The sequence below is a fragment of the Dipteris shenzhenensis genome, chromosome 4, assembly GCF_047967505.1.
Source record: "Dipteris shenzhenensis isolate YYH24624 ecotype China chromosome 4, Dip_SZ_1.0, whole genome shotgun sequence".
In the NCBI taxonomy this organism is placed as follows: Eukaryota; Viridiplantae; Streptophyta; class Polypodiopsida; order Gleicheniales; family Dipteridaceae; genus Dipteris; species Dipteris shenzhenensis.
In genome coordinates, this window is record NC_141599.1 from 34,180,488 (window position 1) to 34,192,138 (window position 11,651).

Sequence of the window (11,651 nt, forward strand, 5' to 3'; positions counted from 1 at the left end):
GATCATTTGTCTCCTTGTCTTTTTCCTATTAAACCCTCTCTCAACCCTTACTTTGATTTCATCAATTGCCTGACAACATCCTTGCTAGCACTAAACCATGACCACTCAAGAATTCAGATTGCCATTCTCTCTCTTCTATTTTCTTTTAGTCCCCCCCCCCTCTCTCTCTCTCTCTCTCTCTCTCTCCTTTTGCTTTGTGTCATGACATAATGCAATGACATCTTGCTCCTCTCTCTCTTCAACAAGTAGTCTCTCTCGTATCTCTGTCTTCAACCAATAGTCTCTCTCACATCCCGCAAAGATAATTCCCGAGCAATAAAAGAGTGGAGGGTGTTCCCATGCAAATCAATGGAACAAGATCTAAAAGGCAGAGAAAGAGAGAGACAAAAAAATGAACGTGCTAATGCTTTGGATAGTAAGGCAAGAGGCAAAAAAGAAGAAGAGAAAGTTAGAAAAACGTAAAGAAAGTTTTCTTCAACGAATGAATTAAGGAAGTTCTTGAAAGCAAGCGAGTTAGTTATGGTGTATAGCAACAACAACAGCAACAACACAGTAGGCTATGGCGTCCAACAACCTGCTCCATCAACTGCGAACCAAGACAGCTTTCGCATCCCAATTCCTCTGCAAACATGCTTCTTCCTACTACCACAACCTTCTGGCCCAGAATGAATGCCACATTGTCAAACCTCCCACCGTTCGCCAGTGCCAGGAGTTGTCCAAGCAGCTCTTCTACACCCGCCTTGCCAGGTACTTTGCTCAGCCCGCCGTCTTTACATGCGGACCTTAGCCGCCTCATGCCCATGCCCCTCATCCTCCAATTCGGCATACCTGCGTTTGGAATCGCAACGCCTAACACGTATTTTTTCGTGGCTTTTGAAATGCTTTCCTATGAAAGATTTGGGTATCTTGCAACAGAACTGATTCGTAATTTACGCTTCAATCTGGCTGTGTTGCGTTAGGAGGAGACTTGTGCTTTAGAAATAAAGCAGTTTACTAGACACATTGTTATCACTTGCACACGGGGCACGTTTTTTATTACTATTATAGCATCTGAAATTACAGGGACTGCTAATTCATTCTATCAACGCCATCCATACCATCTGAAAGTACAGGGACTGCTAGTTCATTCTATCAACGCCATCCATACCATCTTTTCATTAATCTGTACAAAAATTCAATTTCTGAGCAGGGGAGGACCAACTTATCTTTTGACCTATCTTCAACGGGGGAAATAGAGAGAGTTATTGATCCAATTTAGGTTTACAGTGAAGACATCTGCCACCTAGTCCCCTCCTGGTTACTTCCTTTAAGTACAATAGCAATGCCCCTCCCGCTAGCAATAACTCCATGCTCTTTGAGTACAACTACAATGCCCCCAATAGCATCAGTTGCAATGGTAAAAGGCTGCATATTGCAAGATAGGGGCAGACGTCAAAGCCGCAGTTGACCGTGCACAGGAATTTTTCTTCAATAAGTCAATTAGAACAGAAGCCTTTTAGCATAGTGCTTGATAAATCTTTTGTAAAAACCTGTCAAAACTAAAAATCCATTCAGTTGGGTGGTGATTGTAGGCTGAGGTCACTCCTTGATTGCTACCTGCACACTAGTGATTTGTCCTAGATACTCTAGACTATCAGCCATAAAAGTGCATTTTGATGCTTTAACAAAAAGTTTGTGAGGTAAGGGTTCCAATACTCAACTAGTATGCACCATGTGCTCCTCTTTAGTCTTGCTGTAGGTTAGTGTGTCATCAAAGGAGACAGGCTGATTTAAACCGTAGGGCAATAGAAGCTGATTTATAAGGGCATGAAAGGTGGCTCGTGCATTGGTGAGCCCAAAATATTCATATAAGCCTCTTTCAGTCTGAAATGCAGTTTTGTGCTGATCGCACTCCAATTAAGCCAAACCGAAGGGGAATCTTTGAAAAGAACCTTGCACCTTTTAGCTCATTCAATAAGTCATCCATCCTTGACATGGGAACGCTGTTTTTCATGGCGATCTTATTATATCATCAATGCATAGCCTAAACGAGCCATCTTTCTTTTTGACAAGCAAGACCAGTGATGCAAAAGGAGATCGGCTATGCCCCAAATTTTTTTTTGTCCAGGAGCTCTTGTACTTGCCTTGCAGCCTCTTCCTTTTCCACCTTAGACAACCTATATTGTTAATGAGTTTTGACCCTTCTTTCAAAAGAATGACATGATCCACCGCCCTTAGTAGTGGCAGAGGTCTGCAAATACATCAGAAAATTCAAAAAGGAGCGACTGCATATTATAACCATTCACATGCAATATCTTTACCTTTTCACCTTAAGAACACATCCTTCTTGAGGTCCATTTCCAACTTTCAGGCAGTTATATGACTTCCATAGTAGGGCACGAGGCTGAATCATATGTTCAACATTTGTTTGGATATCTTTTTTGTCTAGTCCTTAACCTTTTCTCTATATTTATAACAATACGGAATAGTGGATTGGCGATCTGAGAGAGCACCAAAGTCCAATTCTGACTGTTCTAGTCTGACAAACTCCTCATCTAAACCATTATCTCTAATAGTATTTTGAGAATCACTACTCAAATATCCACTCAGATCAAAAGGGAATGAAGAGCCAGTCAGGTTTTGCTCATGTTCAGCAGCAAATGACTAGTAATTTAGCTTCCTTATTGTCAACATGCTGACAATCCTCAAGAGTAGGCTCTATTTCAGGACCAGAGGGTTTTATAGTCATACCCAACTTTCCCTTGAGCAGTCCTTGCCTTGCATTCATGTCTCCACTTTTCTAACACTCGTTTCTTTTCCTTCTCTCCTCAATGTGTGGAGAAGTGAAGTGTTTCTTCAAATCGTTACCTTCCTTAGGTTTGCTACCTCCATTAGACTTAACAGTAGGGAACCTGGGGATTGTTCGAGCTTAATTAAAATATCCAGGCCTGCTAAATGATTTCCTTTGCCCAGAACTAGATCGTAGAGGTTCCTTTGCTTCATCCTTGTGAGACCCTTTGACGAAACCCCCAATGCTCAATCTCTTGTCTGTGGGACTATACTGAGGTTCAAACCTCTCTGCCAACTGCATAGCCTCCTCAAGGGACCTAGGCCTTGCTGCAGATACATCATGTTGGATGGCATGAATAAATTTGGTAACACCTTGTTGAGCCTGATCATTTGTGGGTTTAAACCTCACATCCTGAGGAGAGTATGTAGCCTGGTCTTTTTTATGGAAATCATAGTAAAGTATCCCTGGCATTTTGCATAAATCTTTCTTACAAGAGTGACCACCTTAATCCTCATCTCTTCTCGCACACTTCTTCTTGCCTTCTTGGTCCCTCTTGAACAGAGACATATTGGACAAAAAAATTAGAAGTGGATGCCACTGTAGAAAAAGGGCCATAGGAAACATGTTAAAAGGTTTTGGAGGCTGTGCATGAATTGAAACAACTCAGTAAAATTGAACACAGAGCTGGAATAAGAGTTCGGCATATAGAAAAACTAAAGCTGTAATATATTCAATAAAGCTGATGAAAGAAACATCATTACATATCTTCTTGGAGAACTACATGATGACAGATAACTACTCAGGTAGTCACAGAAAACAGTCATAGCTCAGTACAAATATATGGATCAATACACAGCCAAAGGCCTGGTAGAATCCTGCAGTCAAAGCACCATCAGAGAAGCCAAGACAACTATGCCAAAATCTTCGAATCTCCACAATCAAAGGAGCTGATCACAAAGGTAGCTGAAGCCATGAACCTCACATGCAAACATGCCACATGCATGTCCACTAACCAAGTGGCTGCTAGTTGTTAGACCCTAACAATGTTTGCCTTCCTGTCACCCACCTCAATCCGAAGGCAGGAGCTTACATGAAATATCAAACTGTCAAACTGGTAAATGCTCGACAAAGAGTGAGTCCTCAAGCACAAAGATTTTCAATACCCAAAGTCGGAATTTACAGCCCAGAAAAGAGTACGAGTGCTTCAAATGAAATCTCTGTTGGAAAATAGATGGTAGCAGCATAGAATGGGGCTGCACATTGGCTGCCATGTGGGCAGCATACAAACAAAGAAAAGGCAGATCATTGGGCTGCCATGTGGGCAGCACATAGACTGCCATGTGGGCAGCACATAGACTGCCATGTGGGCAGCACATACGCAGTTTGGAGCTCCCCAGGAGGACAGAAGCTGTCTGGAACAGCCATGTGGCTGGCAGGGACTGGTTGGTGCGCAGGAGATCCAACCGCCAGTCAAAGAGACTTTGACTTGGAACAAATTTCCGTTTTTGACAAAGATGAAAGGCTAACCATCAACAAAACCTAAACTACAGTGAAAAACAAGCTGCTCAAAAGGAATAGTCGTCGTTGTGAGTGTCGGGTTCAGTCTCGACACACATTCCAGCATTTTCTGTTGACACTGCATTCGCATGGTTCTTTATTCTCAACATCAGTCCTCTTCTTGATACAAAAACCTTGTGTCCAGGTTTACGACAATACTGACGTTTGAAAAGTTCACGATCTTCCTCCTTGACTCCTTTGCTCTTACCAAAGAACTTCTTACTCAGATAGGCACGCTCTTGACTTTCGTTTGGCAATGTAGACGGGCGTCTCTCTTCATCTAGTAGGGTAGAAATTATTTCAATCAAATTCACATCATTACTAGTTGGAAGTATTTTGACAATATCATCATAAGCTGGTGATAAATTAGACAACAACGCAACTTTTGAGTCATCTTCATCTACATGTACTCCCATATGTATCATGTGACAACTGTTTCATGATAGAGCGTAACTTGCTCAAAGGCTCTCCAAGCTTGACTTCATCTGACATCTTGAACCCAAAGAACTCTTATTTAAGCATCACCTTGTCTTAAGCCAAAGAGAGTCTCGATAGCTATCCGATTTCCAGACGCATTGTTCGTTAGATGAAGGTGGTGATTGTATTTACCCCTAAATCCCTTCCAAGGGTGCCAAGTGCCTTCTCGTTCTCTGACTCCCACCTACTGTTCGATCTTCTGAGCCATCTCTTTATTGTTCTACTTCTTCTTGATACCAGCAACCACAGACAAAGACCCTTCTCCATCAGAGAAAGTCAAAGACCAAGCTGCCATGCAGGGAAGTTTATGCAAGTAAACGCGAACCTTCATGCATAGAGTCCATCACTGCAGCTCGGATACCATATCTTGGGGAATACTCAAAATCTATGCATGAAATGAAATGACACAATAGATGAAACACAGAGTTGGAATAAGAGTCGACAATTAGAAAAAACTAAAGCTGTAATATATTCAAAAAGAAACTGAAAGCAACATCACTGCATCTCCTCAGACCTACATGTCGTGTTGGAGAACTACATGATCGCAGATAATTGCTCAGCTATTCAAAGCAACCAGCCATAACTTGGTACAAATATATAGATCAATACACAACCAAATGTCGAGTAGAATCCTGCAGTCAATGCACCGTCAAAGAAGCCACTCCAGTTGCGCCAAAATCGATGAATCTCCACAATCAAAGGAGCTGATCACAAAGGTAGCTGAACTCACGAACCTCTACGTGCAAGCATGACGCGTGCATGTCCACTGGTTATTAGAACCTAACAAGATTTGCCTTTCCCAATAGGTTGATGGTCAATATTTCCTTGGAGCTGAGGCAATGTCATAGTGGTGGAGCAACAACCATGTGGATAAGCTAGTCAAAGAATGATGACACTCTGATCTGTGTAATCCCTAATGACTAGGATGGTGGAGGGGGTAATGAGTGAGTAGGGGTTCGACGTGCAGAAAACTAATGTGGTAGACTGTAGTACCCTAGTGAGAATTAGAGGGGATTGTGGAGGGGAGTATATAAGTCCCCAACCTGGTGCTTTGGTTGTGACATCTAATCTTATGCCTCTCTCTCTCTCTCTCTCTCTCTCAACACGTCACGCGGTGTGCTACATCGACATAGTTCCACCTACTGGGGTGAGCCAATGGAGATAGTGCAGTCCTACAAATACTTGGGCAGTCTTCTCAGGGCCAATTTTCAAGATTGTTCATGCAGCCAGGGCACGGCTCGTATGTGAGCAGGGAGCTCTGTGTTGGAAAGGTCACCTTCCCATCTGTAAGCCCCCAAATGAGGAGAGTGTGGGGGAGGGGGACCTAGGGCAAGATGTGCCCAAAGAGAGATTACCTGGATGTGTGGATCTGGGACAGATCTGGAGCATTAATGGTTGGTGGGGTATCCCAAGGATGAAAGGCTGCATCAAGAGCAGCTCATGTGCTAGATCAGAGGACCACACCATTGGTGGGACTCTGGATCTATCTCTCTTGTTTTGTGTCCATAGTTTTTGGACACTTGTATCAAAATGTTTTCCCTGGCAAAAGCTGTTTTATTTAGCCCTTGAAAGGGCTTTCAGAATTACAACATAAGTGTAACTATGATTGCAAGCTTTGTGTCAAATTTTCATTGAAACTAAAGAAATAGTAGGTGCATTGATTGTGCTGTTTATTATATAAATTCTTAGCTCTTTTGAATATGTAAATATGGCTAAGGACAGCTGCTGGCACCGCAGCTACATTTGATAAAAGCGTTATTTTCACCTGAGTTTCTCTGTGCTGACTGGTTTATGTCTGTCATTGATTATAGAAACGCCAATTTTATCTAGTGGAAAGAGTGGTTTCTTTATATGATCAATTGTGAAACTAAAAGTAACATAAATCATGTTTCTGTGATCGAAACATCGATTGAGTGCGTGCTAATTTAGCTCTTTTTCAGTCTTCCAGGCCGATACACAACTCTTTGGAAAGAGGTGGATTTTTTGAAGCAAAAATTCAGCAAGAGACAAGACTTGAAACTAGAGGAACTTGGAGTGGCAGCTCTGTTCACAGCAGAATGCTATGCTTGGTTTTGTGTTGGTGAAATTGTTGGGAGGGGCTTCACTTTCACTGGCTATTACCCGTGAATAAAAATGTTTTTGTAAAGTTTGCAAGTGTATGAAAACCTTAGCCCATATACGTTACGAAGATGAGTCCAGAACAACGCGGGACTAGCTAGTAAGCTTAATATAATCTTGACCTTAAATACAATTTTCTGCTGTACTTCATAGCATTTGTTGCAGTTGAGGTTGGTGCCAGTCCCAGGAGTCTGTACTTTTGAGTGATACTATGTTAATTTTGTCAAAGTATGTTAAACCTTTTCCAGACCTCCGTCTTTGTCACAAGGCTGGTCGTGTGGGTAGGAGATAAAGACGGGCAAAACAATAGCTAGAAGGCATGATTGCAATTTAAACAAAGACATGCATGCGCTTAGGATGGCGGCATAATTGAATTCAAAAAAATTTTACATTCATCTCATTTTGCAAGATTCTTACTGCGGTTTTACCAGGATGGGGATTTTTTTTCGTCGCAAAGCCTCTTGTAAACGGCTGCTTTGTCGCATGTACTTAAACTAAGGAGCACCTGACTTTGTACGAAGAAGACTGTAAGTCAGGCTTTCTAAAATTCTCTGTCCAAGTACAGTCGTCCAAAACGTTCTGTAAATATTCTTGTTGAAGTTTTGCTTAGTAGTATGCTAAACTGATGTTCTCTTTTTCCTAACCATGCTCTTTGGTGCTAACATTCATCAAGGTTCATGTCGAACATTACCAAGGAATTTAGGGTGCGTATGTCTTTTAACGGTGTGATCCACACATTTTACCGGCATTGATTGCACCATGATAGTTCAACTAGAACATATATTTCCAATGATCGTATAAGACCTTGCAAACTGTTTTGGTAAGATAGTAAAGGTAATGATAGAGATTTGCAATGCAATACAAGGTGGAGTACTTGACTCCACCCCAATGGCATTCGTAAATAAGGCTATTGAATGCCTTAATTAGGATGTCCATCATTTCACGGTGCTAAATGAATAGCCTCTATCGTCCATTTGGCCCACGCATCCTATGAGAGGGCATCCTCCACCCACCAAATTTGTGCCATGACTTACCTTGGTCGAGGGAGTCAATATCTCCTACATGCTATAACCAAAATAAATGAATGAGCATGAGACTAATTCAAATAAGTCTCATAGAGAGTTGAAGGAAGGATCTAAATGAGTATTCCACATTTGAATAATCTTCACTCACACATGCACATGCGCGCGCACGCGCACACACACACACACACACACACACACATATGCATGCATGTATGGTGTGTGTACACACACACACCCGTGCGCGAGTGTGCGTGTGGACATGCAAGAAAGAATCCAAGATCATTCAGATGGTGTTCTCACGCGCGCGTGTGGACATGCAAGAAAGAATCCAATCTCATTCAGAGGGTGTTCCATGTGCGGGAAATTACACCATGAGAGGACATGTTTGTGAATCCCTTAACCGTTGGAACATGTCATCATGTCTATAATTTTTTTGAATGCTCTTTAGTGTCACCTTATGAAATAATGTTTTCTTCAAAAGCTTGTGTATTTTGTATGATGATTCCATTGTTGGGGACTTTATTATAGAGAGCTATTCTCTCACCTAGTTGATAGACCTGATGAAGTAACTGTGTGGGGGAAGATCACAAGGTTGAAAATTTGTGCTGTTCATTTTACTATTACATAAGAACTTTGGGCATTTCCTCTCTACTTCTAGACATGAATGTTTTTCCATTCTTTCTAAGTGGTAGCAGTATCTTCACAAAGTCGGCCCTTTATTTCCAGGTGCGAATACTTTTATCAAGGGATGCTCATGTGTGGAAATGTGTACATGTTTGTGTGAAAGAGAATGTGATAATTCAATACCCAATCCATATTGTTTATTGTTGATGTAATGGAAGATGCTAGTTCTTGCTATGGATGGATTTAATGATATTAAAGTTGGAATCTAGTGTTATATGTTAGAGTTTGTGCATGTTCTTAAATTCTAGATATACACACATTAAATATCAATTAGAAAAACTTTCCATGGCCACATGGAGAGATGGAGAATCTTTTCGAAGTGTAGGGAAGGGTAGTTTAGTTGGACACGAGTGCTTCATAGTACTCGTGGACACTTTAAGAATATCTTTCTGATTTAACTGTTTTTTTTACATTGTAGTATTTAGCCTCAAAAAGAGGTCACTGAGCAAAAACAGCAAATGTCTAGGTCTATGACCATTGCATCCTTCTAAAGTCAACAGTTAACAAAGAAAACCAGTAGCAGAATTGCACAAAAGAAGTATATTCTGAAAGTGCCAACACTCAGGCAAGATCGTAGCAGGACAAGTAGTGTCTAATACATCCCTCAGCATCCACTAATACATCCCTCATCATCCAATAACAAGAGAAGTTCCAGTTCAAAAACAAGTTGCCTCTTGATCCATCAGAGAGGTCCCTCCTTGACTTGAGGAGCAGCAAGAGCATGTGAGGGTGAGACATGTTTTCCCTTTGGCAGGAGCACTTGAGAATGTGAGAATCCAGTGCCCTGTACAGCTGATCAATGGCCTCATTATAATTCTTTATAGCTTTGTTCAGACTCTTGCATTCCTCATTAGTCCCAATTTTCCAAGATGATTCATTTACAATAGGTGAAGGTGCCATGATGGCCCATGGATCTACAAGACAATTAGCGCTCTTTGATGCATTCTTCTTTTAGACATTGACAATTGCATCGTACAATTCTAGAAAACATAAGATAACTCATTGAAATGGGGTTGTACAAAGAAACCCCATATGCAATGGAAAATGCCTAATTCCATCAATATTAGTCATATCTAATTTTATTTTAGACTTAATTGAACTTAATCTTGTGGAACACCATGTGCAATGAATGGCTAGTGGAACTAGAATGTGATAGTGTACATACCATTTTTTCATTTTGGATGACAGAGAGGGTGATACATTGTTTGTCCAACATGCTTTCCTATTATATTGGGAGTGGCTCAAACAAGGTTCTCCTCAAGCAAGCAAAGATATGAATGCCATTGGGTGTTGTCAAACAGTGCATCCTCTTAGATTAAATTAGCTCCAAGATTCTTTTCTAAACACAATCTTAACTTAGTCAAATATTATATGGAACTTATTTGGATCTAGGCAATGGCAAGGAAAAACAAGATGTATGTTAGTGTGCTCTTTATACGCATCATTTAACGCCCTCAAGGCATGCAAATTACCCGGGATACAATAACATACATCATGGCTAACCAATGAAAATTTACTAAACTCCTTGGAGGTGAGAGGTAGACTTGTTTTGGTCATGTTCAAGCAAAATGGGCAAAATGTGATATATGCTCTAGCATCAGTAAAACTTGAATCTTTAAGGTTGAACTTAGCAAAACTAAAGCAAATGATACATGAGCCAACAAGATTGCTAGAAAAAAAAATATTGCCAACAAGGTATCTTAGTTAATGCTACATATCCAAGATTATATAAAGGACAATAAGCACTAGCACACTATTCCAATGTCATTAAGCATACTAGTATACAATATTGTGCATCCCAAACTAAAAGAATAAGAACAAGATAGCTTAAAACCTAATGAGTAAGGTTTGAATAATATAGGGAAGGAAGCTAATGAACTAGTTGTTGTGTCTTGTGATGGAGCCCACATTCAAAGCATAACTAGCTAAGTGCATACTTATCAAACATGAACAAGAGGAGATGAAGAAAAGGACCCCTACTGTGAACTTAATTAAATGCTTGTATAATATGTATATATGACTTTAAATATGCCTGCATACTCAATCAAATATGAACAAAAGGAGATGAAGAAAATGACCTCTATTGTGCTACTTAAATGCTTGTATAATAATTAAATATGTCTAAAGACGAGTGTGGCTTCGACTAGCACAAAAGAATCTTCCCCCCTGGTGTAAGTTATGATCCAAGGATCTCGTTAATATTTACATGGGGAGGAGCATTCACCTCCACAGTGTTTGAACTTCTAAATGTATCACCTCGACATTTATGCCCCAAACCTAGGGTTATATACATGTCTTTTGAAAACTCATAGTAGCACAAGGGACAAAAGAAACTAACAGAAGGCTCCTAAGAAGACACATCATATGGAGTGATGGCCACATGGTGTCATGTAGGCTCTTATAGATGCATGGAGAGCCATGGCACATATTAGATATGAACCACCTGATGCAACATCTTATGAAGGATCACTCTACATGAAAGACAATGATCTTGACCATATGATAGTAATATTCTTTGCATCAAGTGTCACGTTAGCAAACAATTGTTGCCTGTCTATCCAAAACTTAGAAATTTCATGAGTGTAACTTGAGTTCATTCAAGCTCAAAATGACCCCTGTTGAGGCCAAAATATGTGACTAAATCAGGTCTCCTCCTCATGCCACAAGTCCCAATGCATATTTGTGTCCCAAAAAATTACTTTAAATTTCTATGTTTTCACTCACCATCACTCTGGTTCATTTGAGCTCAAAAATCTACAGCTCGAGTTCACTTTGATCATGAATATATATGCCTTTTATAATGCCACTATGCACTTTGCTCTTCTTTTTAGGGTTTGCTAAGAATCTATTGATTTTTTTCCTTTAAAGAATGATTGCATTTGAGGTACTCATATTTCTTTTCACATATTTTATGGGATTTCAATAGTTGCAACCTTCCTTAGTGTTGGGGGAGGGTTGGAAGATTTTCTATTTCGTTGATGCATATTTTTGGAATCCATTCCCAAATTTAATCTTCTATC

At 40.4% G+C, this 11,651-nt stretch overlaps 1 protein-coding gene across 1 annotated transcript; it reads left to right on the top strand.

Moving 5' to 3' along the window:
* The first annotated feature begins 407 nt into the window (after positions 1 to 407).
* On the top strand, positions 408 to 7,238 carry LOC147902757 (uncharacterized). Its single transcript, XM_087373572.1, has 2 exons — positions 408 to 747; positions 6,745 to 7,238. Exons 1-2 carry the CDS (start codon positions 560 to 562, stop codon positions 6,929 to 6,931), a joined length of 375 nt encoding a protein of 124 aa, XP_087229698.1. The 5' UTR covers positions 408 to 559; the 3' UTR covers positions 6,932 to 7,238.
* The last annotated feature ends 4,413 nt before the right edge of the window (positions 7,239 to 11,651 follow it).

Bases quoted from the DNA above. Each gene is read 5' to 3' on its own strand.
- LOC147902757 (XM_087373572.1), top strand. From the start codon at position 560: ATGGCGTCCAACAACCTGCTCCATCAACTGCGAACCAAGACAGCTTTC. The intron at 748-6,744 runs GTACTTTGCTCA...GCTCTTTTTCAG, and splicing joins TTCTACACCCGCCTTGCCAG to TCTTCCAGGCCGATACACAA.